Here is a 27,959-nt window from a genome sequence, read left to right as displayed (position 1 = left end):
CTTTGATAACGCCCCCTTGGAAATCGAAAATGAACTGAAAGGTTCCAGACTAACATGCATTTTAGCAGTTGTGAACCAGAAAATCGCCTTTAACATCTTTTCAATATTTAACTCATGATGTTTCAGGTTCAAGTCTTTTATCTGGACGCTGCAGCTAAATATTTAAAAATTTAGATGTTCAAAATTATAAATCAAGACCTGACCATTCTTCAAGAAGGTACTTGCTGCATCTATCTTGCAGCCAATTTATCTTGTTTTGCACTCTTGTATAGCTACTTTTTTCTACTTCTTTTGAAGCTATTTATTTATATATTTACTGTATTTAGTATTTTGGTTTTCTCTTCTCTCTGCAGACGGGTTTGGAAACATGTACACATACGTTTTTATCTGTGTGGAATATATAGTATATGGGCAGATGCGGCAGATGTATGCATCTACGCGTTTGTTTAGTATGTGCATTGTATACACACATGCATGTTCAGTATGTGAATGTGCAAAATCTCTGCATGCACTAATGTACAGTATGTACGTAAATTATGGCTATATGTGCACTGGCCACATGAGAATGTACATGTTTGGAAGATTACACATATGTATATAAGGTTCATTGTTATTATTTATGGTTTATTTATGCCAGAGAAGAATTTGATTCATATTTACATTGGGATGTATTTCTTCCATATGTATCAAGTGACATGTGGATCATGTATATTTATTCATGGGAAAGTGTATTTCTGGAATATTTAATGTGAACATCTGAAATATTAAGAGACTTCAGGGAGTATGAGTGGTTTCCAGGTTCAAACATCCTCCCTGCTGAAGTGTCCTTGAGCAAAAAATGTGAATCCCAACCAGCTCGGTGCAGTATGTTCTCCCTGATGAGCTGAGGGTTGTGAAAGGAGGATTTCACCTCACAATCAACCAAGTATCCTGATATTGTGTCTTTTGGATTGTGTCTTTGGGAAATCCAACATTATTTAATCTGTTCAAATGCCTTATTAGTTAGTAAATATTTTCAGAAAGCATGTGAACTGAATTTGGAAGCTTTCAGATGCCAGTGGTTAATACAACTGTATAAATGCCCAGTGGGTGCAGTATAAAGCACGGTATATATTAGATATTTACAGGAAGTGTAAGTGAACACTCTGACCTGAAGTAGTCCTAGCCTTTTGGCTCATATATCATTGCACTGTCATATTCATCCATCTCTGTTATTGATTCATCTGTGGAATTGCTTTTGCCATGACGCAATACAAGTAGGAGGACTGCTTCACACAGAGGGCGCTCACCTCTGACCCTGCACATAAATCATCCCCTCTAATAAAATTGACCTGTCCCATTCTTTTTCCCTCGCTATTTCCTGCAGGGTCAAAGCAAAGAAAGGGGTGAACCTGCTCGAGACCAAGTCGAAGAACGCCCAGTGGAAGGTGGACTGGGAGGTGCAGTCCGGCGCCAAGCACTCCATCACCACCATCGATGTAAACAAGAATAAAGCAGTCAAACAGGGGTAAGTCAACATCCTTGTGCCTAAACAACTGTTTCTCTCTAACCAACTTCTGCAGCTACAGCTGTTGATTCCTGCCCCCGCTGCTGCCACACGAAGACAATGATATCTGTCTTCCTTAACACTGGACAAAAGTTCTCCAAAAAGCTTTCCTTGCGTGTAACAGTCATAGTTCACTCTCTGATCAAAGGCAGCTTATAAAAGCATACATACACCATACTTTGTAAATGCCCCAGGAGCTACAGAAGATAAAATACAGCTTTGGCCCACAGCAGTGACTAAAGCACTCTATGCTGTCTAGCAAAGTTAAATGAGTGGAGATGTTATCTGCTTAGTCTCACTACATCTGCTGTTAATTCTACTTGGGGTGTTGAGGTAGACGGTTTTGACTGTAGGCATTAAAATACCTTTGAGATGAGATCTTGTCTAAGAGCAGTAATTATGCGAAGTTCATCAAGGAGTAAAAACACCTAATCACAGTCCTGTAGTGTCTGACGGGACTGTAATGGACTCTGTCTGGGCAGATTCTACGGTAAATGCAACAACAATATTTATGGTAATAGTTAAACTACAGTTGCTAAGTGATTTGCAAGCTTAAAGTAGTCTACAGTAAATGCTGTAGAGCCTATTTGTTAAGGAATATCAGCATGGACATGTAGAGTCAGCTAGTGGTATGAAGCCAGGGAGATAGATTTTTGATTTTGGATATCTCTCTACACTCCGATACAATAGAGGTGAATTGGAAATTGGAAAGTGAAAAGTTATATTTTAAAAGTACAGCAACATTTCTTTCCATAGTCTTTATCCACAGTTTTTTAGGAACTAAAATGGTGCAGCTTGGCCTGCCTTTAAACTAGTCCCACTGAGGAAAAGCAACCTAAAAGGTACAATAATAAATCACAATATGTGATGCGTTTAATTCATTAAGAACTGAAGCAATGGGAGTTAGGCTGGGTATCACCAAGCCTCGGAGACATTAGCAACTGCCGGTCCAGATATTGGCATCCCTATGGACTCCCTTGGTTGGGAGAAAGAGAACAGCGAGGACAGAGTGGCCTTACCTGAAAAAGAAATCCACCCTTCCTCTCTTGTTTACTTCTTAGCGCCTTCATGGCAGCCTTTCTTGCTATATTTAGTGACCCATGTCATGTAATCTTTGCCACCCTGTCACCATGTGTGATATGTTCAGTAGGGGGTCGCTTGACTAGGGGGTCGCTTGGAAAGAGAGATGTGTCATGCTGGATTTTGTCAAAAACCCAGTAAATTCTGTGGCCACCTAAAGCCAAAAAGACAAACAATACGCATCTGAAGTTATAAAGTCATGAAATAATTCATGTTTTGATTCTTCATCGCCATCAAATTGATTGAACATGAGTTATATATTATATAAAATCTTTTTATATATAAAAAGCAACTCATGCCTCTGAAGAAGTGTAAAGTTGTGAACTTGGTTCGGTACTTGTAGTTAAGGTTGTTTGAATGTCTGCATGAAGTCTTTATTCGTATCAAAATGGAGCAGAATTTCAAGGTTTAAGTAATTAATTTCCAACAAAATATCACCCCAGTAATTTGTGATGTGTGGAAACATGTAATGCTATTCTTTGCTGTGGGAACTGACTTCACCAGATAAATAAGAAGGGTGAGGTAACGCTGATTTCTTTTCCTAACCTAATGTAGTATCAGATGCTTAAACTTAAAGCCGCACTGTGTACATTTCTATGTGATTGTTGCGTCTTTAAAATTATAAGTTGGTGTTTGTAGAGAAATAAGTGCTAGTGAAAATCTGGGTGCTCCAGATGTTTCTTTTCATGCATTGCATTGCATTCTGCCAAAGTGTTTATTCTGATACTATTATGAGGCGCCAAAGCAGGACTTTTTGCAGTCCTACACACAGTGGTTTTAACCAGATTTTAACCATAGAAGTGGAGGAGCAGAAAATCCTTATCCTAAGAGTTATTTTGGGCGGCAGTGACACATAACCTATTTAGTTTAACATGGACTTGTTGTCTGTGGGCAGTGTAAGAACAATATTATCCTATCCTATGCATAACAACCTCTCCTAAATTTCTGTGTAACTTAGAATATAGTGTTTGGCATATATTTCAGACTATTATATCCCAAATAAATGTACTTCCTACCAATGTAATCAAACAAGGTAATCAAAGGTCTATTGCTTCTTTAATTCTTCAAAAATAAACTGACAAATATAGACCTGCAATTCATGTTACATGTGTTGTAATGGTTCACAATGAATCCACTGAGTTCTTGTGGATAGTTATTATCACATTTTCAGCACCTTCTTTGTTTTATCAAAAAAAAGTATACCCAACCCTTTTGTCTTTCTTGTTTGAGTGGATGAGCGTTTACTGCAGGACTGAACTAGTTGCCGCAGCCTAATAAGACTCCGAGACTTTACAGTAATGAGCCCAAAAATACATGCATTCTCAAGACGGTTCTTCCCCTAATTACCCAATTCTATTCAGTAATAAGCATAAATCTAATATGCTTTCTAAGTTTAATAAATGTTCTCATTCATATGTTTTTTATGCAAGATTTAAGCAGCAAAGAAGTAACTGCTCACTATTTAAAGCCCCCCCCACACACACACACACACACACACACACACACACACACACACACACACACACACACACACACACACACACATACTCACCTCTCCCCCAAAAAAGACAAATTACACACACGTGCATAATTTCGCATCTCATTGGTGAATAAATCATAGTACCATTTCTGTTTGAACATCTGGCTTTGTTTGCTCCAAATTACTTGAAGCTGATGTTTTCCCTTCAGGGTGATCTCTTCATCACTCTCCTCTCTTTATTATTCTTTTCTTATCTTGGAGTTTCTCTTCATCAGATCACTCTTTAGTCAGTGTTGGAATTATTTAACGTATTTATTTTTCTGTAACCCTCCATCTGGAACAGTCCCATTCTAACGGCAGCTCGTTGATAACGCCACATGAACCAATGCATTATTGATCACGGCCAATGGATTCCAAATGAATAATGTTCTTGAAATGGCTGTGGCATTACCATTGTCACAGTCGGGACAAGAGTAATAACCGATCATTTATAAGATGAGTTTTGGTTAGTTGTGGATCTCACCCGAATTTTGAACTTTTGCTTTTAAGGCAGGGTTGGTAATGTTGAAAAGCTAGCAAGATTTGGGGGGTTGACAACGCACGACAGTAAGCATGATCAGTTTGCGTACAGTAAAGGCAACGAGTCTGTTAGCTTATTTGACAGAAATCTATATGCGTTTGCCTATTATTTCTGACAATTTGATAAACAAAAATGTCTATTATCCTTGAGTAAATGAAACCCCAATCAACAAAACTGCTTAAAAAAATAATATTAATATTAAAATACCACCGTTAAAATCACCGGGAGAGTCCGGCACAGCCTGACTCTGGACAGTAAAACTGAGATAAGCGCTCCTATTAAGTTTATGTTCTGCTTTTTCAACTGTTGATAGGTAAATTGCTATTAAACACAGTCGGAGAGGATTTGAAGTGCTGTTTTTTCCCCTCAATTCTTATCATTTTGGCACTGGGGACTTTCCTTTGGGGCTGGCTAAAACCTCTTTGGGAGGCGCCAACAATTCCTCAATGCAGGAAAACCGCTGTTACCTGGAGGACTATAGAGCAGTGATTGGAGGGAGTTTTTACAGGATTAGAGCAGCTAAAGATGACAGATATATTTCATTCCTTTTTCAGAGCCCATAAGTTATTTATTGTATATTGGAAAATAGCTTTAAATGCTTTTTTTTTAAATCAGTGTTATAGACTCAAGTGCTCTAGACTTTCTATCATAGACTTAAGCATGGACCATTCTGAGCCCTCTGTTCACCATCTCTGTTCTTCAGTTGTTGCAACTTTGCCTTGCAGTGCTTTGATCCAATGAACTCTCCCCTGTTAATCAGTTCAAACAGACCTCTGATCAAAGAATGAAATCCTCCTGAGCTCTGAAAAAGCCCCAAGCTACAGCTTTTAAAATATATACTTTGTGTTATACAGACATGATCCAACATCATTAACTTGATGGAAACAAGACCGGACTTTCTTGAGCCATTTATATTACCGCCCACTACTTTTTGAATATGGCTTTATTTCCAACATCAATATCAACAACAATATTGTTATGTTACTTGCTTGCCCATTTTAATAATGGAAGATAATGAAGAACCGAGCACCAAAACATTTCCTTGTGGAGGGGTAATTCCTTTTTTTCTCTGAAACCTTAAGAACTGGACTCAAATGACATTAATTAGCTAACACATGCATAATTTAGTATTTTGATGAAAAGGTCACCCTATAATCCAATGGACATGCCCTAAGGAAATGTAATCAGACATACTGTAACACAGTAGCTACTAGAACTGTGGAGAGGAAAACGCTCACTAATTTAAGTGACATGGTTTTGCTTATTGTTTGGTTATTGTTATTATAGGCAATGAGTAAGAGATATAAATCTAAAACCGCAATCATTAGGGATTCTGCTAAGAGCTTGTGCAAACAGACAGTGATGTGATATTTTTTTTAAATCTGTTCTTCTGAGTCAGATCTCAAAAATCATGTCAAAATGTCAAATGTAACTGGTTAATTGCATGACGTGAAGGAGAAATGTATTTTTTCTCCTTTTTTTTAGCTGCTTTAGCCTACATTTTTACAATTTAAAAAATTCCAAATCAGTGCATTGGGAACATAATTTTTCTTTCCCCCCAGCGTGGTGGCAGTAGACACTGTATTGAGCGGCTGTACATGTACTCACTCCAGTGGGCCATATTGATGACAGCTTAAGTGTGTCACAGACAGACGGGGGTGTTTGTTTTCAGTGAGTGATGTCGAGACAAATAGGCTGAGATCTCATCATGATGTTCCTGAGAGGAACCTTTTGTGGGTGAAGGCTCTTACAGATAGTTTGATCCAGCTTTCATTAAAAGGCTCTCAGACTGAATGGTAGGATGGCTCTCTGCTTTTGTGAAGGACAGACAGTGAGCGCTTCACTCTCAGCTGAAGGTGAAGTTTTGGGCGGGATGCTTCTCGTCACGGGTGGAGAGAGATTTAATTTGCCCCTTCGCCACCAGTGAGACGGTTTCATGTAAGGCTTGTTGAACCTGAGGATTACAAACCCAACAAGCAGGATTTTCGCAACAGGAGGGCTGTTATCGCTTCTACATCACTAGCATGTTTGCGATAGTAAAGTCTTTGGTATCTTTGCACTGCAGAGAAGAGAAAAGAGAGAATGCTCAAATATTTCATGTGCACGGCCATCAGAGCAATCAAGTTACGTACCAAAAGCTATTGATTGGTCAGAAGGGAATCTGCAGCCACTGCAATTACGGTTATTTGAAAGTGAGAGGCAGAACCAAATTTGCAATCCCCTTGCACAAGCTCTACACCCTGGCCTTAAGAAAGAAGAAGAATGCTAGCTAGCATCACTGAGGTGCAGTGATTGTTTTATTGACAAGACCTGCACACTGCTTTCATTCAGAGGCAATCACTGACTAATCCCTTGCATGTAATAACTCCATCTAAGTAGGCAGGGATGCCATTAGAAAACTGTCACTTCTCATCAGTTTTAGCGTCTCACAACAGACCCATGCATAAGTTGAAAAAAGTTCAGGAAAATAAATAAGTCTCACGTCAGATTAGATTTTTTCTCATTACAACACAAATAACTTAATTATCGGGGGAGATGTCTGACATGAAGCTTTATCTGTTGCATTAGCAAGACAATCCAACCCAGTCACCTACAAAATACATTTGTATATGACTAACTTGCTTTGCCAACTTTTAATTGGATTGCTGTCTTCCAAACCAGGAAGCCATAGTGAGGAGGCTGGGCTGGATGGTCGGACTTTGAAGCTGCGTACTATGTCCTACGTGTTGTTAGGTTTAGGCTTTGTAACACTTACAACACTTGGGTAAGGTTAGTTAAAGATGTTGGTTTTGGTTAAATATTGAATAAGTCAATGCATTCTGTCCAGTGCTTTGAGTCACCGTTGACTTTTCCAATATTTTACCAAGATCACCATCTTTCCCTAACCTTAACCAAGTGCTTTGAGATTTCTAAACGTAACCATAACTTGAATAAGAATGGCAAAATGCTGCACAGTCGCGCTTACTGCTGGAATATTTATTCATTTTAGAGCTTTTTTTTTTTAACACACACATTACACAAATGTCAATTTAACATAACATCTTACAGTCTTTTCATACATTAAACATAAAAGAAGCATACATATACTAGTTTAGCAAGTTAGATGTGTTAGAAAAGTCTGTAAAAATGGTAAACCATATTAACCTCAATCCTGCTTTAATTGCTAGGGCAGGATAATGTAAGAAAACAAATTATTACACATTGACGGTGAATGTTTTACAGATGGTTTCAGTAACGTACATTTTACATTTACGGTGAACACTTTTCCAGGTTCCAGACAAAATAACATGACAAATAACATGAAAAAATTATCTTAACTCAAGAGCCATTTGCTCGCTTTTTCTGGAGCTTTCAACTTCAAGCCATAGCAAAAGCTAGTAAGTGGACTTGAGTGAATGATTTTTTTAAACCGCTATTTCTAAGGGCAAGAATGAACTCTAATGCTCGATTGGTAGATTTTGCTCCATTTTAGGCTGTTTAAGATGACCGGTCCAATGCTTGAATAGGAAACGGCGACCACCAAGGGTACTGAAAAGCAGGGAGGTTCAGACAAACCTCCTTGGAAGACAGTGGGCAGAGCGAAATGTAACTTTGATCTCAGCTGTGCAAAATGAGATGTAGAGACATATTAGCTTGGTGCATTAATAAGTCATTAGTTAGCTTCAAGTAAGGTTCATCCAGGTGTCTACAAATCCTTTTAGTTTTATAGAAGGAACGTTTCGTATTCAGGGTTTGTGACTAGACAAAAAAAACGGTTTATAAAGGGATTATGGCACTAAAGGATTAAATTGCGGCATGAGAGAATGATTCATGTATATTCATGAAACCACTTATCATAATGGCTGGACAACAAAATCATAAAGCCCACTAATAGTAATGGTGGATTGTCAATTTACAGCTTTAGTGTTTACATCGAAACCTGAATATCTCTACGGTTGCTTTTGCTGCTTATTTTTTACATCAAGTAATGAAATCTATGCAAGTAAAGAATGGTATAATTTCAGTCAATTGTCTAGTCATGGAACTCAAGCACACTGTGAACTTTAGCATCCTACAGCCATGTTAACTGCCTTGGGTTTGTCAGTCTGAGATCCACCGATTGGACTGAAGGAGCTGAATGGAATGTTAGGACATTCATTTCATCAGTGAATTTGACTGACATTATACATGAAATTTGCTGAATGCATAACATTGACTACACTCCAACGGAAGCCAACTGCTAGATACTGGCTTTTATTCTGAAATCTCATTTTATATTATTTCATTGATCCAACCAGAATACTGTGGTCAATCGGAAAACTATATTAAAAGTACATTCAGCTCTTCTGTCATTTCAATACAAGACAATAAAGCTATGATTTTATTTTGTGAAGGTGCAAACTACGTTATGTACTTTAATAAAAAAAATAAAAAAAAATAATAAAAATTTAAAAAAAAAAAAAATTTTAAAAAAAATATAATAATATTAAAACTAAAAATTTTATTTCCTTATAACTTTAAATATAAAATATATAAATCAATTTTAATATTGTTTATTTATTTTTTTTAATTCCCGCTCATTTAGAAAAAAAAAAAAAAAACAAAAAAAAAAAATTAAAAATATTATTTTAAAAAATTTTTAAAATCTATTTCCAAAAAAAGTTTTCAAATCCCCCCCTCCCCCCTCAAAAGTCCTAAATCTTAATCCCCTTTACCTACTGTAGAGATTATAATATTAAAAAATTTAGATTCTCCCTCATTATCTAATCAAAAAATTTTAAAAAAAAAAAAATTAAAAAATTTATTTTTTAAAATTTTTTTATTTATTTTTTTTAAATTTTCCCAACAAAACTATAAAATAAAAAATTAAAATTTTTTTTTAAAAAAATAAAAAAAATTTTAAATTTTTTTTAAAACTACATTTTTTTTTATTTTCTTCACCCCCCCCCCCTCACCCCCTCCCCCCCCCTTCTTATTTTTTTTTTTTTTTTTTTTTTTTTTTTTTTTTTTTTTCTTTAAAAATAAAATAAAAATTATTAAAAATTATTTAAAATAAAATAAATATTAATTTTATTAATTTTATTTAATTTTTTTATAAAAATTAATATATTTTTTAAATTAATAATATTTATTTATTAAATTTTTATTTTAAAACATAAAATAAAAATAAAAAAAAATAAAATTTATAAAAATTTATTTTTATTAATTTTAATATATTTTTTTTATTCTCTACTTCTAATTCAAATTTTTTAATTATTTAAAATTTAAATTTTTTTTTTTTAATTTCCTTTTCTTTTTCTCTCCTCTTTTTTCTTTTTTTTTTTTTATTTTTTTTTTAATTTTTTTTTTTTTTAATTTTTATTTATAATATTTTTATTATTTTTTTATTTTATTTTTTACTTTTTTTTTATCTTTAAATTATTAAATATATTATTAATTTAATTTTTTATTTATTTTTTTTTTTTTTTTTTTATTTTTTTTTTTTTTTTAAATTTTTTTAAATTTTTAAATATTTTTTTTTTTTTTTTTTTTTTTTTTTTTTTTTTTTTTTTTTTTTTTTTTAAAAAAAAAATTTTTTTTTTTTTTTTTTTTTTTTTTGGTTTAAATTAAGAAAAAAAAAAAAAAAAAGAAGGATAAAATTTTTTAGCAAGGCACTTATAATGCTGCCTGTTCCTGTTTATGTATTTCATGTTCCACAAAAAAGACACTTCAGATATGCAGATGTAGAATATAAAAATTGAATAAAGAACAAATACTAAAATACATAATCTGACAAGTATCTACTTGTCTCGAAAGCTTCTGGCTGCAGTGCTTTACATGTTGAAGCCTTAATGAATACATTATGTCTTTTTTCAACTTAGGGGTAACTTTAAAAATAACTGCAGAGCAATGTGTCGACAGCTCATTAAATGGCATGTTTGATAATTTAAAAAACTGATAGTTGAAAAAAGACATAATGTATTCATTAAGGCTTCAACATGTAAAGCACTGCAGCCAGAAGCTTTCGAGACAAGTAGATACTTGTCAGATGATTTATTTTAGTATTTGTTCTTTATCAGTAAAAAACTTTTGCAGTCCACAATTAAATTTCCAAAACGTATGCAGTGGCAGTGTTTGTTGTTATTTTGTGTTTTTCATGAATATGTTGCTGTAACTGACATTTGGGCTTTTTTTTTATTCATTTTAAATGAAATTTTAATTAAATTTAATTAGTTTTTTTTTGTGTTTTTATGGTCTGGCAGGGATGTATTGGGTAATGTCGAGGTGATGCAGTTGGATTTCGAGATGGAGAACTTCACCAGCCTCTCGGTGACCAGAAGGATCAACTGGAACATTGACTACAAGGGCCAAAATCCACCTCCCGATTCAGAGAAGGTTGTGACGGAGTTGACAGTGGTGCAGCGAGATATTCAGGCCATCATCCCTCTGGCCATGGTGAGTGGCAGGATAGCCAGATTCATATAGACTTGATAAGTATTAAATTAATTTATTGAATTGATTTCTAATGATTATTTATCGTTATTTAAAATCATCTTACTACCTCAGATCCTTAGTCTACGGATGAGGATGAGGGCCACATGTGAAAAATGTTTTGAGTTCTGAGTGTAATCTCAGAATTCTGACTTTATTCTTAGAATTCTGACTTTAATCCTCTTCCGTATTAATCATGTTAAGACTTGTTGAAAAACAAAAAAACACCAGAACTGAAATGCCTACAGCTTTTAAAATGTAAGATAGATGATCAATGAGCTGTCAGAAGGCATAATGACATATGCCGTCAGCAGGTCTGATCTCATATAAGCCTTGTTCTTTGTGAAATACTACACTACCCATTGTGTGGCTACACAGAACAAGCAGCCACACAAAGGTTTGATATACCGGGTCGGTTTCTTTAAAGGTTAAAACTTCGTAGCTGAGAAATGTTGTCTGTTAGTCAAGGCTTATGTGAAATTATTACTTTAAATGTACAGTGTTTTTCCTACAATTTTTTCTTAAACAGCTGCACAGTGCACACTCCTACTGTAGGCTTAAACTAAAATAAGTATTGGAGTGTGTTGGAAAGTTACTGGTCCTTCAAAACCGAATGAATGAATGAATAGGGCTATATCCAGTTCCTGCGGCTCAGCTCAAGACGTCATAATAGCCCCAAAACCTGTTTGAGTTTGTGTAGATTGTGACGGTGTAAATGTAAAGCAAACTTTTTTTTTTTATCCTGCAAACTGTGTTTTTCATAATCTGAGGTCTGTACAGTAATAATGCTTCCTTTCCTTCAACACAGGACTTCCCATTGCATCAGGAATCTTATGAGGGCCAATTTATCTACACTAAAACTTTAAAGTGTCCATATTATGAAAAAACACTTTTTCTGGGATTTGGGGTGTTATTTTGTGTCTATGGTGCTTCCACACGCATACAAACTTTGAAAAAAAAAAACATTATGTTGTTTTGAGTGAGATACGTTTTTTGAATGTTTCCTGCCTTCAGTCTCCGGGTGAGCTGTTCAAAATCTGCACGGCTTTCTACGTTACTAGCCGAAACGAGGGGCCTAGGGGGCTAACCGTTAGCATGCTAGCTCGTTCTCAATGGCAAAACACTGCTACAACCAGTGTCGGGAACGTTACTTTAAAAATATAGTTACTCACTACTTGTTCAAAAAAGTAACTGAGTTAGTAACTGAATTACTATATAATAAAAGTAACTTGTTACCAGGGAAAGTAACTATTTGCGTTACTTAAAAAAAAAAAGTTGCTATATGTCAAAGAATTTGGATTTTTTTTAGCAGTTTTCACAATTCCGTTGAAATGAGTAGAACAGACAAGTGTTTAACGTACATAACTTTCAATATTTATTGCACGTCAACAGACAGCAAGAGATTTATCCTGCACTTCAAGTATTAGCTTTGTAAGAAAAGTAAACCGTTACACCATATAAACTTATATGACACATATACTTTTAACAACATACCTGCCTGTCATACGGTTGACTTCAGCCTGTGTCATAGGTTTTTGTTGTGAGGCAGAAAGATCTAGCTTTTGCTGCTTGGAGGACTTTGCTCCGAGTCCTTCTTTGCTAGTGGATGGCGAGCTATCATCTGTGGTGGAGGTACAGGTGGTTTTGGCCACTAGCTTTGCAGATGCGTGTCGTTGTGAGATGCTTGATTAAATTAGTGTTGCTTACAACGGATGTCAACAAAGTCTTCGCTCCTGGACATAATGTACACATTACATGCACGTTCTTGCCTTTGACCACAATGAATTTGAAGTAGTGCTTATATCTCCACTTTGAAAATGCCAACTTTTCATCGGATTTCTCCTGACTCGCCATCTCTGCTGAATCTGTTTAGCTGTTGTGTGTGTGTGTGTGTGGCACGTGTGCTGGCATGTGTGTAAAAAGACTGGCTCTGATTGGCTACCAGGAAACATGACTCTGCCTTAGCCAATCATAATCGCTTACCTCGTTATTAACCCGCCTCCTCACTAGCTGTGAGCCAGGATTGCGTTCGGATTACACAGTTTATTCAATCAATGCATAGTAACGCACCGCATTTAACGTCCAGTAACGTTACCGGCGTTGTAACGACGGGAAAAGTAATTAGTTAGATTACCCCGTTACTGAAAAAATAACGGCGTTATTCCAAACACTGGCTACAACATACACAAATTCACCCTAATCTACAAAATAAATTGTATAGAACTACTTACATGTCCTTGTTCTGCATGTATTCCACGCAAAGTTGGAAGTGCGCCCTCGGTTAGAAGAAGTCTCCCGGCTAATCCTGCCTTGTACAGGCCGAAGTTGGAGAAACGGTCAGCTAGCTCATGTAATCCTTACCTAGCTACTGCGCATGTGCGACTGACAACAAAGATCTTACAGAAGTTGAGAGGTCTCACTCTGTAGCTAAAACAGAGACCTGAACACAGGGTGAAAAGAGGAGCTGCAGAAATGTGCAGTACAACAAAAATATGGTGTTTTTTGACAATTAAACCATGTAAACCTATTCTAATACAATCTCAAATTACAATTATAAACCTGAAAATGAGCATAATATGGCCACTTTAAATATCCTAATCTAATAATGATAGCGTGCAGTTGTATGTAAGAAAATATGATGTATAGATGATATTATGTAAATATATAATAAATAAATAATATTGACAGATTGTCAGAGATTAAGTAAATCTAATCAACATTTGTAGTCTCTGCAATGGCTTGCTGATTGTTAAGAAAGTCAACCAATCCTGACACATTGCTCTTTTAATTGGGGCTCTTCTTCTTGCCTTGGGAAAGGGGCCATTAGTGAGGGTAGTAAACGGATTATGGGAACAAAAGGAAATGAATCAAGCAAGAGTTGCTGAGTACCTGCCTTCCCTGACTTCTTCCGCGCTTGTGATCTTGCTTCACTCACCTGTTTAAGTGAAGGGCAGTGAAACGAGTCCAAACCCTAATGGTATTTGCTCATTCAAATGTACTGTGCGTGGTAAATATCATAGAAGAAAGGATGCAGGTGGTGAGAAGGAGTAGATGTCCAGCAGTTGCTGAATGCAAATGAGTGGGTGTTTCTACAGCGCATTGCAGTTTTCCTGGTGGGCAAAGGTCGTTATTGCAGCTCTGAGGCTCTACAAGAACAGTGAGGTGTTCGGTCAGTAGCACGTTCACTGACATCTATTTGCATAGTTGCAACTTTTCTTCACTTAAGGTGCCAATATACTTGAGCTTCAGTTTGTTTGTCTGTGCTGCACATCTGTTGTAAGATAAGGTTCACTCCACATCTCTGGTTCCCTTGAAATTTGGGATTAGCATGCATCTTTTATGCCTTGTTGCTGAAATGTGCTATATAAATAAAGTGGACCTGCCTTGTTTTGTACCCTGATGTGTTTAGCTCTGCAGCAAAATTAGATTTCTGTCTATGTGACTTTCCCTTGTAAAATGTGCATTCTGAAGCAATATGGCAGGAACTGTTGGTGTTTTTTTCTGTAGCTGCCTGCCACCTCTGCACTCTATATTACTTGGTAGGTAGATCTATGGATACATTTTTGTGCCTCAAGGTAACTGAGACCGTTTCACAATGTTAACGACTTAAAACGCAACCGTTCCCATGGGTCGTATTTCCTGCCACTTCTAGGGATGCTAATTAATGAAACACTCCTGTGAGTTGTATTAGAGGGTAGGAATAAACAACCTATATCGTCATATGGTTTGGAGGACTGGTTGGCTTTATAATAAATTAATGCATGATGATGAAGCTGATGGGGCAACATTTCAATTGATGAGATAACATTTCACTGAAATTGTACCTCCATGATTTTATGTGACAAAATAAATTGATTGATTGACATTGTCAGAATGCTAAGTGAAGGGCTAAAAAGAGAGGAATTCTGAGTCAGACTAACCCTAAAAACTTTAATCATCCGGCAATGATTTTCAAGGAGTTTGATCCTGCAGCTCGGCCACCTGTGGTCACCTTGGAAGATGAGGTTTAATCCATCATTTCAGTTGTGGTGACTAATTTGGATTGTAAATTATATCAATAGAAAAAGTGGACGTTCCAGAAGTTAAACAATGGTAACACCCCATCATACACGATTGATGAAGAGTAAACAGCTGGTCTTTTCAGAGCAAACGGAACAGTCTGACTTTATCATCATGGCAGGTAGTTGAGAATCTTAATGGCTTGGTGTGTAGTGACAAAGTTGTGTGATGTACAATTAAAAATTTCAGAAATTACTTAACTCACCCTCCTGAGATAGATTTAAATGTATAATTTATAATCATATTGAGCTTTATCCAAGTGATGTAAGTTGCGTAAAGATCAGGTTGGGAAAATAGCATGAATGAATGCCTTCTTCTGAATATATTATTAAAGGGGCAGTACTTGACATTCAAAGCATACACATATTTGCTATGTAAAGATATAGTGGAGAAATCCTGAGCATAGAATGAAGTCACACTGAGTCCCTCTGTGTGTGTTGTAACCCGAGTTACTCTGTTCATTGTTTTGATAGCCAGTCCGGCCACGCATGCATGTTAGTGCATGTGGCCGTGAAAAAACATAGGGATTTCACATATTGGGGAACTGTGTCTAGTGAGAGCTGTGTTGAGGCAATCCCAGCCCACCTTTTTTTTTTTTCTTCAGTATTTTGAATATTTCGAATACAGCCCCTTTAATTGTTGTTTATAATGTTATTTGTTTGCCTTTTGATTATAACCCACTGGAGTTCATCTTGACATAACATTACGTCACAGTTAATAACTAACTCTCAAAATGTTTGTTTTCCAAATTGAAAGAGTGACTTCGGTCTTTACAATATCTGGGAAGAAAATGAACACTGACAGTGGTGCTTTTGTGCTTTCCTTAGTTGCAGTTGTTTGTTATTGCAGTTATGTTTAACCTCTCCTGCATATTGTGCTTTGAACAGGCCTCAAGGCTATTTTTGTGTGATGTGAATAATCCAATTGTTAAATTGTTAAAGGGAAGAACCGCAAAAGCTGCTGTTGTGGCTATGAAAGTTGAGTTGCCAGTCTGGATTTCGACCCAGCAGCAGGTGCTTATCTCTTAGCACTGAAAAAAAATACAGTACGACACTGAAGTACAAAAGTGATGTTTTAATGTTCCGAATGTACTGTAATTGGCACATTGTACTCATAAATCAGCCAATCTGTCTCAAGGGCCTTTTAATGAGCATGTCTGTGTTGCTCAGGTCAAGGAACTAAAGCCTTTCAAGGAAAGGAGGCATAGGAAAAAAAACAGTGTAACAAAAGACAGTTGGACAGACTGCAGATGTGGAAGCGAGCAGTGGATGCAAACCGTCCAACACTTTTCAGCTGTGTCATACACCCACTGAGAGCTTGTAGAACAGATATGCACTTTCAGAAATCCGCTGAAACAGGTGGGAGGTTCTGTCTCCAAATACAAACAGGATGCATTTTGTGTAACAAATCAGCAGAGACGAAGGTCTAGGATGGACCCTTACAGCAACTTTTGACTGAGGAACGTGTAAAGAAGGAAAGATAAAAGATAAGGAAAAACGTCTGGTAAATCGACAATAAAGAGAATGAAGAAGAGAGTTTCTATGGTTGGCAGACCACAGATTGTGTGCCAACTACAGTTGACCTGCTGCAAATAAGGGGAGGAAAGAGGGAGAAAGGTGTGTAATTACCAGTAAGTTTACAATGTAGAAGGAGAAACAATTCCAGAATGGTAAAGTTGAATCAACCCTGAGAATTGTCACAGATTTTGACCACTGTTTACATCAAGCCATCCAAGCCCTCTTTCCCAGGACATTCTTATTACTTTGAGTGAATAGAGCTGAAGAGGCAAGAAAACAGGAAGGATGATGCACAGCAGGTGTTATGCCAGATTTCAAAACTCCATTAGCTGCTCTGCGCCCCAGTAGCTACCAGATGTTAAATAAAAAAAAAAGATTTGTGTGGCACAAACCCCACAGCTTAAAGTCATACATCACATTTTTACGTGTGTATTCATGTAGATACACATACAGCAAAATGTATGTAAATGTTTACATGAATCAAAGGAAGTTTGAATCTTTGGACATTTCCCCATTGTATATCTTATATGTTATCCTAGTTGGATCTACTATGATTTTTGTCAAAGACAATTAATGTAAAGTGAAAAAAATGCTCATATCTCAATATCCCTGCTAAAAGTGCTGGCAAGTGCTTTATTTTATACTGCCCTGTTAAAATACATTCAATGCAGCCAAAATATACCAATTTATTTTTGTAAAATTACAACATTTTTGCATTGCCATTAAACTTGGTATCTAACAACGGTGTTGATGCTTCATAGAGAACATAGTAATTAAGTGAAATGATAGCTCTGTTGTGTTGACTGATTTTTGTTCCAAGCTGAATTCAGGTAAGCATAATTAGTTTTCCCAAAGTAGCACACATGTAATTGTAAAGTGTCTTGTGTAGTGTAATGCTTACCAGATGCCAAAACAGCAAGTAGAGCTTAGGGATGATGTCTTTCAATTAGGATTTCGCCCTAGAGTCCAGTCAATTATCCACAGAGGTCTGCTTTGCTTTGCTTCCCATAAATTGGCCACGTTTCATAAACCCTAAAAAATACAAACAAAGCTGCTCTTCCTATCTGTAGTAGCAAACACTAATTTAACTGAAATACTGGATTTTTTTGTTTTGTAACAGAGTTTGCTTTATGATTGCAAATAAAAGACTCATAGAATTAGATGGAGTTCAGTCAGAATAAATAAATTTTATACTCTGACAAAACAAATGATAATATATTCTGGGTGATGTAATTGGCATCAGACACACTGACGTTTCAGACCATTTTCAAAGGATTCTCAAAATATAGATTATTAGCAACAAATAATGAGGACTTGTGATGCTCCGATTGGACTTACTGAAAGGAGCTCTGTCGGAGCTTCAGCCTCAGAAATCATATTTTTTATTCCAGAACATGCAGTATAGAGGACATGTTGTAATGTTTCAGACAGATCCTGCTATGTTGAATTTTTAACATTGTCAAAACTAGATACACAAAAACCTTCTGGCCCTGGCAATTTAGATTACATTACATATTCATTATTATCTGAAAGTAGCTGCACATTTCACTTCTTCACTATATTTTTTAACAATTTTGTCACCTTTTAAAATAAAAATGTGTCAGCCACCATTTCATATTGCAAGTTGTTCTGCTCAAATGGGACAAAAAACTTTAATATTTTCAGCTCCAGCCATTTGACAAAGCTGCAAAGGTCCATGGCAAATGACTCTACTGGTAATAGCCTCAGTTACTACCAATCATATTGACATAGATTTTGCTTCACATGTGGGTTTTAGTGGGTTTATGTATTTGCTCTATGCTCTTATGCGTAATCTTTCTCCTTTTTGTATATATGCTGTCAGCCAGGTCTTCCATGTAAAAGATGTGTTTGACCTCAAGCTTACCTGGTCAAATAAAATAAATGAAAAGGTTTCAAATGTAATCTTTAGATTCTCGCTACATCTTTGCACCTTAGTTAGCTTTGCTGTTTTGTCACTGTCAGAGGTAAAGGGTCATGCCAAAGGACACTTCAGCACTGACTACTTTTGTTATTTGCTTAAGGCTAGACAGAGTAGAATAGAGTCTGTGTATAATTCCCTCAATGCATAAACAATTCTGGGCCTTGAGCCATGAGAAACTAGTGGGGGAAGAAAGTCCCATACTCCATGCTCTACACTCTTATTAAGACTTTAAGTGTCGGGGCAGAAATTTAAAAATGCTCAGTCTCTCTCCCGGGCTAATTTTGCACCACACATGAGAAAACCCTCTTGCAGCTTACATGATCTGCAAAAAAATAATGAATTGATTCAAACTTCAACTGAAGGCCTGGTGTGTATTTTAATTGGCTGTTTGTATTTCAGTACATTCAAAATAAAAACGCAGATGGGATGACAATGTTGGCCTTGTTTATCACAATTTAAGGATTATATTTATTAGTGGGTACAGCTAGCCAGATCCATCATTTGATCCCACTTGATATTCAGAAGTTTTAATTATGTGCTATTGAAAAAACAAAGTAGCACGACATAATGATCAGGGGAACGATCAGGAACAACGAAAACACGTTTAACGTTAGTGAATATTTTATACAATGGAACGACGAGTCCATGAGTTCGCACTATACTTGTAAGAGACACGAGAGAGAAGCTCATGAACGCGCATGTTGCTACCGGTTGCTACGACAACACAAACTTGCGCTAGCTACTAAGGTTAGCCTGCATTCATTGACATCAACAGTCAACGACAATGTTCTTTATAACACTTCACTTTGGAGGAGATGTAATCATTATGTCATGCCACTAGCTAGACACTAGCTAGCGCTAGCTAAGGTCGACCAGATTTCCCGGAACTAAAACCGGGACACTTTGCGCGTGACCGTAGTGCTCGTGCACGCATACGCTTTTTAACGTGAACATGTGCCAGCCCAGGTCAGACGTAGACACAGACAGATTAGACACAATTTTGCTAACAGCACACGTAGGCCTACTGCTTACAACATAATGGGGTATGTCAGTTAATATTCATGAATTTTCTTGGTATGTAGCCTACATATCTAAGAAATAATCTTAAAAGACATTGAGTTCATAGCCTCTCATTCATGACCTCATGCATGAACAACACATCAGCTAAAGCATTAGATAAGGTGTAAGTTGTGTTCAAATCAGAATTTGCTCAGTGATGACCACATTTTTTTGCAGAAAAATAAATAATGATGATCATACTTAATAAATCAGAATTCATAACGATGTGCCCACGTACCTAATGCTTTAGTTGTGTTGTTCATGTACGAGTTCACGAATGACTATGAACACGTCAATTCCTGATGATTCATGGGATATAAAGGAATGCAGTAATACATAAATCATTAATTACATAATGCATAATAATACATACGTCAATTAATTCATGCATGAATTCATGATAATTCATGTACCCTTAGTGTTACCAGTGTTATTCTAACCAACAACACACACACAAATGTAATCTCATTTGATAGAATAGCTTCCCTATTGGAAACATTCATTCGCATATTTGTTAGAGTGAATTTGCTCAAGAATATATTTGTTGGCTGAAAGCCTACTGTGAAATTCCGCACAGGTGTCAGCAAAATTGTCCCGTGTGACGAGTAGTGCCTTTAAGGTGGGAATGGTCATGCGGTTCCTCCTTCCTTTTATCGCAATTAAAAAAAAAAAAAAAACTCCCACAAAATCAGGCATTTTGGGCTGCAACAATCTCAAAAAAGGCAGCGAAATCCTGGAGATACTGGTTAAAACGAGACAGATAAGAAGAGGCATTGCAACAATGTTTACAAATATACATTGTAACACTGGCTGCTGGGCACTTTATTAGTCTTTCTACATGGGTTTAGTTAATGATCAGGCTATAATAAGACCACATCGGCTATGTAATCGCTGACAAACGGGACAATTTCATTGTGGTTGGTGTAAACTGGGACATTTTAGCGTCCCGACAGGCTTGGGACACGCAAATTCAAAATCGGGACTGTCCCGGTCAAACTGGGACGTCTGGTAACCCTACGCTAGCTAGTAGCTAGCACTAGCTACTAAGGTTAGCCTTATTGTTGGTTGGATTTGCGAGATCTCGCAAATAAAACTCTATCTCGTCAACATCTCGCAAAAGTATAGTGAGCGTTTGTCCCCATCACGTTTTTATTTTTTTAATTTTTTTCCTCCATGTCACTTCTGGTGCTCCGTATTATTTGGCCCAATTAAAACCAAATTAATTTTTTATACATTAATTTTCAAACGTATATAATAATACAGCTTCCTGAGTGAAGTGCTTAGCAAGGAAAATACATAATGGAGGTACACTAAGCATACCTGGTTAAAACAGAATTTTGTAAATGGATGAAAACATGACAAAAACAATATTTTAGGTATTTGTGTTCATCATACTTCCTCATATTAACAGAACAGTTTGCTCTTACACATTATGGTGACTGTAACACCTTGTGTTGCATTTTCCAGAGTCAATGTAGACATTTCTGATAAGATAAGATTACTACAACTATTTCTAGTCATAGTTCCATTATCTTTATTGTTACTATAATCATACCCCCAACCGGCACCGTCAGACACCGCCCACCAAGAGCCTGGGTCTGTCCGAGGTTTCTGCCTAAAAGGAAGTTTTTCCTCACCACTGTCGCACTAAATGCTTGCTCTTGGGGGAATTACTGGAATTGTTGGGTCTTTGTAAATTATAGTGTGATCTAAACCTACTCTATCTGTAAAGTGTCTTGAGATAACTCTTCTTATGATTTGATACTATAAATAAAATTGAATTGAATTGAAGAATCATCCATCCCTAATGAGATTCCTGCTGTGACAAAAATCCATCTCTTCCAACATCCAAGTCCAATTTCCACCTATGTGCTCAACTTAAAGTAACACAATGAATAGTTGCATCAGATCCTGTGAATGGGTACAGTAAATGCCATTTTTCAAATGTGGCCTGAACTTCAAGCTTGATGCTGTGATTTACCCAGAAGGACCATATTAGGAATGAGTCTCCCAGTATGATAAAGGCTAAGATTCTTACTTATTTCAGTTCCTTCCTGTTGCTCACCAGCATACAGCTGACAGCTTCCTTGAAATGAAAATGTTAATTGACGTCTCAGTAAAATGAGTTCTGGTCTGCCACTGAGAGTTTCACATGTGAGGCACAGGAGCCCTGGTGGTAATGGTGTGAAATGTGGTAATGCTGATGAAATATCATATAAGAAAAAAAACACTTTCTACCTTTCACTGTTTAATGATAGCATGTCTATTTTCTCTCTCTCTGTAGGACACTGAGATTATCAACACGGCCATTCTGACCGGACGCACTGTGGCCATTCCTGTCAAAATGGTTTCCATAGAGATGAATGGAGCGGTCACTGATGTCTCAGCCTTTGTGCAGTGCAAGTCCTCCAATGAAGACATTGTTAAGGTACAGTGAATCTGATTTTACTCAATCCCTGTATCTGGGAGAAGATGTCAATTTAGAAAATGTAATCCCTTTACTCTTCCACTAATACTGGAGAGTGGTCCAGCACCACACTGACAATATCAGGAAAGCATAAAACCTTCATTTTGGGCTGCTCCATATGCACTTATGATTTAATTCTTTCCTTATGCCTCAGATCAAATCAATGGATCTTAATAAAACTCTACGTATAAATCAATATGGTGACAAAGGTTAGTAGAAGGAAGCGACATGGCTCACCTGCTGTGCTGTAGGGCAAAGCCCAGCATCTCTTGTTGCTCATTTGAGTGTGATGCAGGCAGATATGACACCAGTATCCCAGGTTCCAGAGAACAATCACCAGGCTCACAGGGAATCCAAGCTGAGAGTACAATATCAAGACTTGTTGGTTGGTTGATTGAATAAATTAAAGTGGGATCACAACAACTTGCAGAGCACATTAGAGGCCGTTATTTTCTCCAGTCAATTGCAATCATAATATATTGCATTATATGCAGATTGCATAATTGTGTGGGCAGTACAGTGAAGTGTTGCTGTGTTGTTTAACATTCTTCACTGATCACATTAAAAGTGATTGTGTAAGGCGAGACGTGACCTTAGATGACGTAAACTGTGTATACCGTATGTCATTATATTAAAATATAAAATGGAACAGACTGCCTCATTCCTCCCCTCAGGTTTCCTCTTATGCAACCTATAATTATAATAACCTTTCTTTATAAAGCATTTATAAAAGCAGACTTTATGAAATGGGTTACAAGAAGATATTACAACAATAAAGGGATCACCTAAAAAGAGAAGAGGTATAACAAAAGGTTTGCAAAATGTAGGTGACATGGTCTTTATGATCAGAGGAAGGACATGTAATCAAATCCAAACTGAGAAATGTATTTTGTTCTTAGTTTGGTTTTGTGAGATGGTCAACTGTATACGATTTCTCAAAGGTGTCTAACAAACTTCCAAACAAGTTTCCATCATCACTATTTCACAATAAGTAGGTGTTGGACACAAAGGGTGACAATGGCAGCATGACGATGAAAGAGGATGTTGATTGTGCATTGTTTCTGCCGTCTTACATCCACTTTCTAATTACCAGGAGGTTGACGCTCATTGTCCAAGCATATATTTTGTGAACCCTTAAATTCTGCCAGAAGCAAGATGTCCCAAAGTGTAAGCCATCTCACTCTGTCTATCAGAACCACTGCAGGGTGTTTTGAATCAAGATGGGTTTAACCAGGGAATCAGGCAAATGGCAGCAGTATTTTTCTTAAACCGGTTTATACAGTACCTTATCAAATGACTCTATCTCCTTCTCACGTAAAGGTTGCTCTGAATACAGAAACTGCTGCATCTTAATACACTGCACTCAGTGGGAAACTGCCATCAGGGAGAGAGAGGACAGACGTGACTCGCAGTATAATCAACTTTGACTTGTCAGGCTTGTCTCCCAATAATAGAAATCTTTAAAATTCTACAAATGAATAGATTATATTTGACGAATACCGAATCCAGTCTGTGTCGAAAAGCCTTTTGTTCATTGAATAGTAAAACTATTATATCAAGTCAGACTAATGACATCCTTTTTAGTGGTTTAGCAGCTCCTCAAGGTCAGGTGTGGCAGGTTTGATTGTAGATTTTACAGACTGCGGCCATGAAGCCATAAAGCCCAGTCAGACACTGACTTCAATCATATCAGTTGCATCTGACCAGTATGAGTTCTTATTAAAAGACCAGTATATGTCCAATATATCACTTTCACTTTGATATACTGGACTAACCCAAATGTTCTATGCCTCACACGGTCTATGTTATCTTGTATACAAATTGGTCTGAATAAATAGATTGTGATACCTGAGGGAGAACAAACGAATATAAAGAGTTCAGATCAATGAGTTTCCTATATACACGTGTTTCTTTAAGGTGGGAGGGGTTCCAGTTGTGGTGTATTGTATTATGATGTCAACAGAAAAGACCAGGTGTTGCATCGGGATGGCTGGCCTCAGCACGTCGTTTATCATTTTTCATTATCCATTAAAGACAAGGCGCTGGGCCATGTGATATTGAGTGGGCTTGCTTCAGTGCCCCTGCCGTTGAACATTCAAAGCTAATTTAAAATGAGCCCTTCAGGCCCAGGAAATACACGTGTCATGACAGTTCAATAAAATGTCCCAGAGAACACAGAAATAAAAGATTCACACTGAGACAGACAAAAGTGGAACACTTCATTACTTTTTTTATACCACACACATTACTTTCATGCCAATAGCCACGCCGATCTATTCTAATCAGATTGTCTTGTTTCAGTTGCGGCATGCTGGGTGTTTTTTCTTTCTTTTTTTGCTTATTCTGAGCACAATAATTCCCCACAAAGCTTTCCAGTACCTGGCTGTCATATCTCCTGCTAGCCTCGTGACTTGAGACTGCATTTAAACTAAAATTATTTTTTCAAACTTCTTCCCTGAAATAAGCTTTATTTTCAGCCCAGTCTTTTTCTCATTAGAATATTTGCCAACCCACAGGCTGTTTTTTTTAGAGTAAAAATAGGTGAGAGGCTGTCATTTTTCTTTACTGCATATTTTCTTTATTTATTTATTTCTTTCTTCTTTGGAAATAACTAAGCTGCATCAAGAGCCTATAGCAGATAAGTCAATCCTATATGTGTACAGTGTGTGTGTGTGTGTGTGTGTGTGTGTGTGTGTGTGTGTGTGTGTGTGTGTGTGTGTGTGTGTGTGTGTGTGTGTGTGTGTGTGATAAGGACTGGCCATCATAAGGAACACAGACCCCCACTCATCATCCTCTCCCCTGGCATTGTGACTCATATACAGTAACCCATCTGAAGGCAAAGATAAGGCCTTGTGTGTGTACATTACATCTCATGCCTGTGGTCATCCTGCACACATACCTGGCTGAAGGCTCTTTTTTCTCTGACACTTGCATATTATAGCCGGTACACACCAACCAGACGGCCGACCCTCGGCAGAATAGCCAGTCGAAATGATCAGTCGGGTCCTCGAGGTCCAAAAAACTGCCTCGTAACACACTGAGGCGACACCAACTTGAGAAACGTAATATGTCTCCATAGAAGCAGACGGCGCTACTCTGTATTGTTGCCCAAGAAATGAAAACCGGCAGCTGATTGGACGAACGCGTCACATAGGTTTGTTTTCTACGGAAATTCAAAGCCAGACTGTCATGGCGGCTCGTTCAGAATACGATCTCATATTGTACTGAAATAGTTCACATGTTTCTGAAAACATTTTAAGCGAGAAATAGGCCGTGCAGTTCCTGAATCTGTCTTCATTTCAGCTCAACAAAGGTCAGTTTAAAAGATTTAAAAGATTTTGAGAGACTCTAGTCACGCTCATTAGGCTCGCCATTTCCGGGTAAGTCCCGACTTCCCTGCCTACAACTGAACATGTCAGGTCTGCCAAAATGAACGCCAACAGCCCCCCAGACTTAAGACGGCACGAGACACACCGAACAGACTCCAGTCACTGACCTCGCCAGACTGTCCAACAGCCGATTTTCGGCCCTGTGTGTCCCGGCCTTTAGTGTGACACATTTACCTTAAGTGCAATTCCAAATTTAGCATGTAAAAGACAAGAAATGTGCTAATAACTTCAGGGACAGCTCTTGTTTTGAGTGGTGCTCAAACAAAAAAACCAAAATATAGACATACATTATATTGCAGAATGTATGTGATCTACATTTCTATCATTGTGGAAAGCATTCCCACAAGATTGGAGGCTTTTATAGCAGCATATTAATGCATATGGTTTTGGAATGAGATGTTCAACAATTACATATGGGGTGTACTGTTCAGCTGTCCACATATTTTGGCCATATAGTTGGTTTTATTTGCTGGGATTTGGAGATATCTGTCTCTGAGAGTTCTACCTCCATCCTACAGTGGAGGTGGCTGTATATCTACATGAATGGCTGAGGTACATTTGTTTAATAGATCACTGCTTTGCAATGCGAAATACATCAAAAGATGAGAATTTCTTTTAAAATAATATCCAAACTGTTTCCAAAAGTCCCTAGTCTCCAGAACAACAGATCATTTTCACCCTCAAGTTCATTAATCCTACAAACAACAGGCTAATGGGGGCTGGCTCATTTAGCAAACAGAGCTAAATGAACTCATTGGTTGCACTGCTCTTGTACCCAGCACACATCCATCAAATGAAAAAAAGCTTCATAACGGCTCCAAGACACAATCCCAGTAATGCTAGCCATATGTCAGCTTTCATTTAGTGTTCATTTAACACATATGTTATCCCTAAATTGAAACTCTATTTGGCAGAATATTGTGGCAATAAATTCAGTGGCTATTTAAATTTCAAAAAATAAAATCTGCGATAATTGCGGTATCTGTTTGGAAACACATGCCATGAAGCATGAAAATGTGAATGTCATCAAGATGGCTTCCTTTTTCTTCTGCACCGGTTTATTCTTTGTTATGTGTCTTTGACATTGAAACGTGGGTGAGAAAATCACTTGTCTTCTTTTGTAGTCTGTTTGATACACTAAAAAGGAAATCAGAGTGTAGGCGCAACACTGTAGAGTGTTTGTGAAATCACCCGGTGTATATTTTAGCTTTCAAGCAGACCAGCTGAGTGTTAATTTCTCACCACCTCAAGGATAATTTCAACTCCAACATGCCATATATTTTCAATCCTTTGCCTGCATCTGGTTTTGTTTATTTTTCTTTATTCCTTACCATTTTTTGTAAAGACCTATTTTTGCTTTGCGGTGAGCAACGTTGTTTGTAGATCATACCATGTAACCGTGGCAACTGGCGTTACGGTCCAGTTAGCGGTACGTCATCCCCTTTCTCTCTTGACCTTTCCTGCTGACTAATAAAAGCTAAATATCCGACATGCTCTATAAATTTTAAATATATATATATACTCTGCTGTCAGAGCATCTGCAGTTGCCCCTTGAGAAAACATTAAAATGGAACACAAGATTGTTATTGTCATTGTAATTCTCAAGTCTTTGATTCTTTGTAGTTTTTTTATCTTATTTTATTCAGACAGATTACTGGTTTATTAATGAGATTGTGAATTATGAATTACATCCTTATTATTTTATTTATTTGTATTTCTATTTTTCACCCTCATAATCAGTAAACATGTTTGTTTATTTGTCTACACACATAAATTCAAATCACATGAAAGACATATAAAGTATGTGTGAGTGTTTGGTAGAAACCTGTGATGGTTTATATAAAAAACACACCCAAAGTTACAATTTAAACATACAAAATCTCCAGTACATTTATTAGTGTTCAAAAATGTCACATAAAATAAGTGTAGAAGTATAGTTAAAAAGTTGTAATCAGTGCAGTTATGTCGGCACCAGTCAGTCTTCACTTTCTGTTCACCCTGGTCACTTGAGGCCCTTTCACTCATTGGTGGTTTGCGATTAAAGGTTGTTTTTTATATAATTGAGGAGAAACAAGACTTCAAATGAATGATAATTATGATCAATAACTGCTGTTTATGTGAAAAAGCAACTGTTAGCTATCAACTTTGCCATATCAATTTGGTCACAACTTGTTTCTGCTCCCCTCAAGTGGCTGAAAAAATCAGTTATTGCAGGTTTGACATAAAGTCTGTGCTACAGACTGGGGGTAGAGAGCCGGAAAGATGTGGGTATTTATAAGGCAGAAAGGGTATAACAAAATATGCCATGGAGTTGCATTATGGGAGTGTAGGATCCAGTGTTTTGGGATCTTGACCCACACTATCGACTAAAAGTCAGGATATCTCTGCCT

General features: G+C 37.0%; 1 protein-coding gene across 4 annotated transcripts in view; it reads left to right on the top strand.

The window, feature by feature from the left end:
* The window catches only part of tmem132e (transmembrane protein 132E), a 391,231-nt gene that overhangs the window by 328,020 nt on the left and 35,252 nt on the right, over positions 1 to 27,959 (top strand). For all 4 annotated transcript variants that reach the window (XM_039778611.1, XM_039778612.1, XM_039778609.1 and 1 more), the window contains exons 3-5: positions 1,367 to 1,507; positions 10,908 to 11,100; positions 21,998 to 22,141. In XM_039778611.1, coding sequence (XP_039634545.1) covers positions 1,367 to 1,507; positions 10,908 to 11,100; positions 21,998 to 22,141 — 478 coding nt within the window. The remainder of the gene's footprint in view (positions 1 to 1,366; positions 1,508 to 10,907; positions 11,101 to 21,997; positions 22,142 to 27,959) is intronic.

The sequence above is a fragment of the Perca fluviatilis genome, chromosome 16 (genome assembly GCF_010015445.1).
Source record: "Perca fluviatilis chromosome 16, GENO_Pfluv_1.0, whole genome shotgun sequence".
NCBI classification, from domain to species: Eukaryota; Metazoa; Chordata; class Actinopteri; order Perciformes; family Percidae; genus Perca; species Perca fluviatilis.
This window is presented reverse-complemented; position numbering and strand designations above follow the sequence as displayed.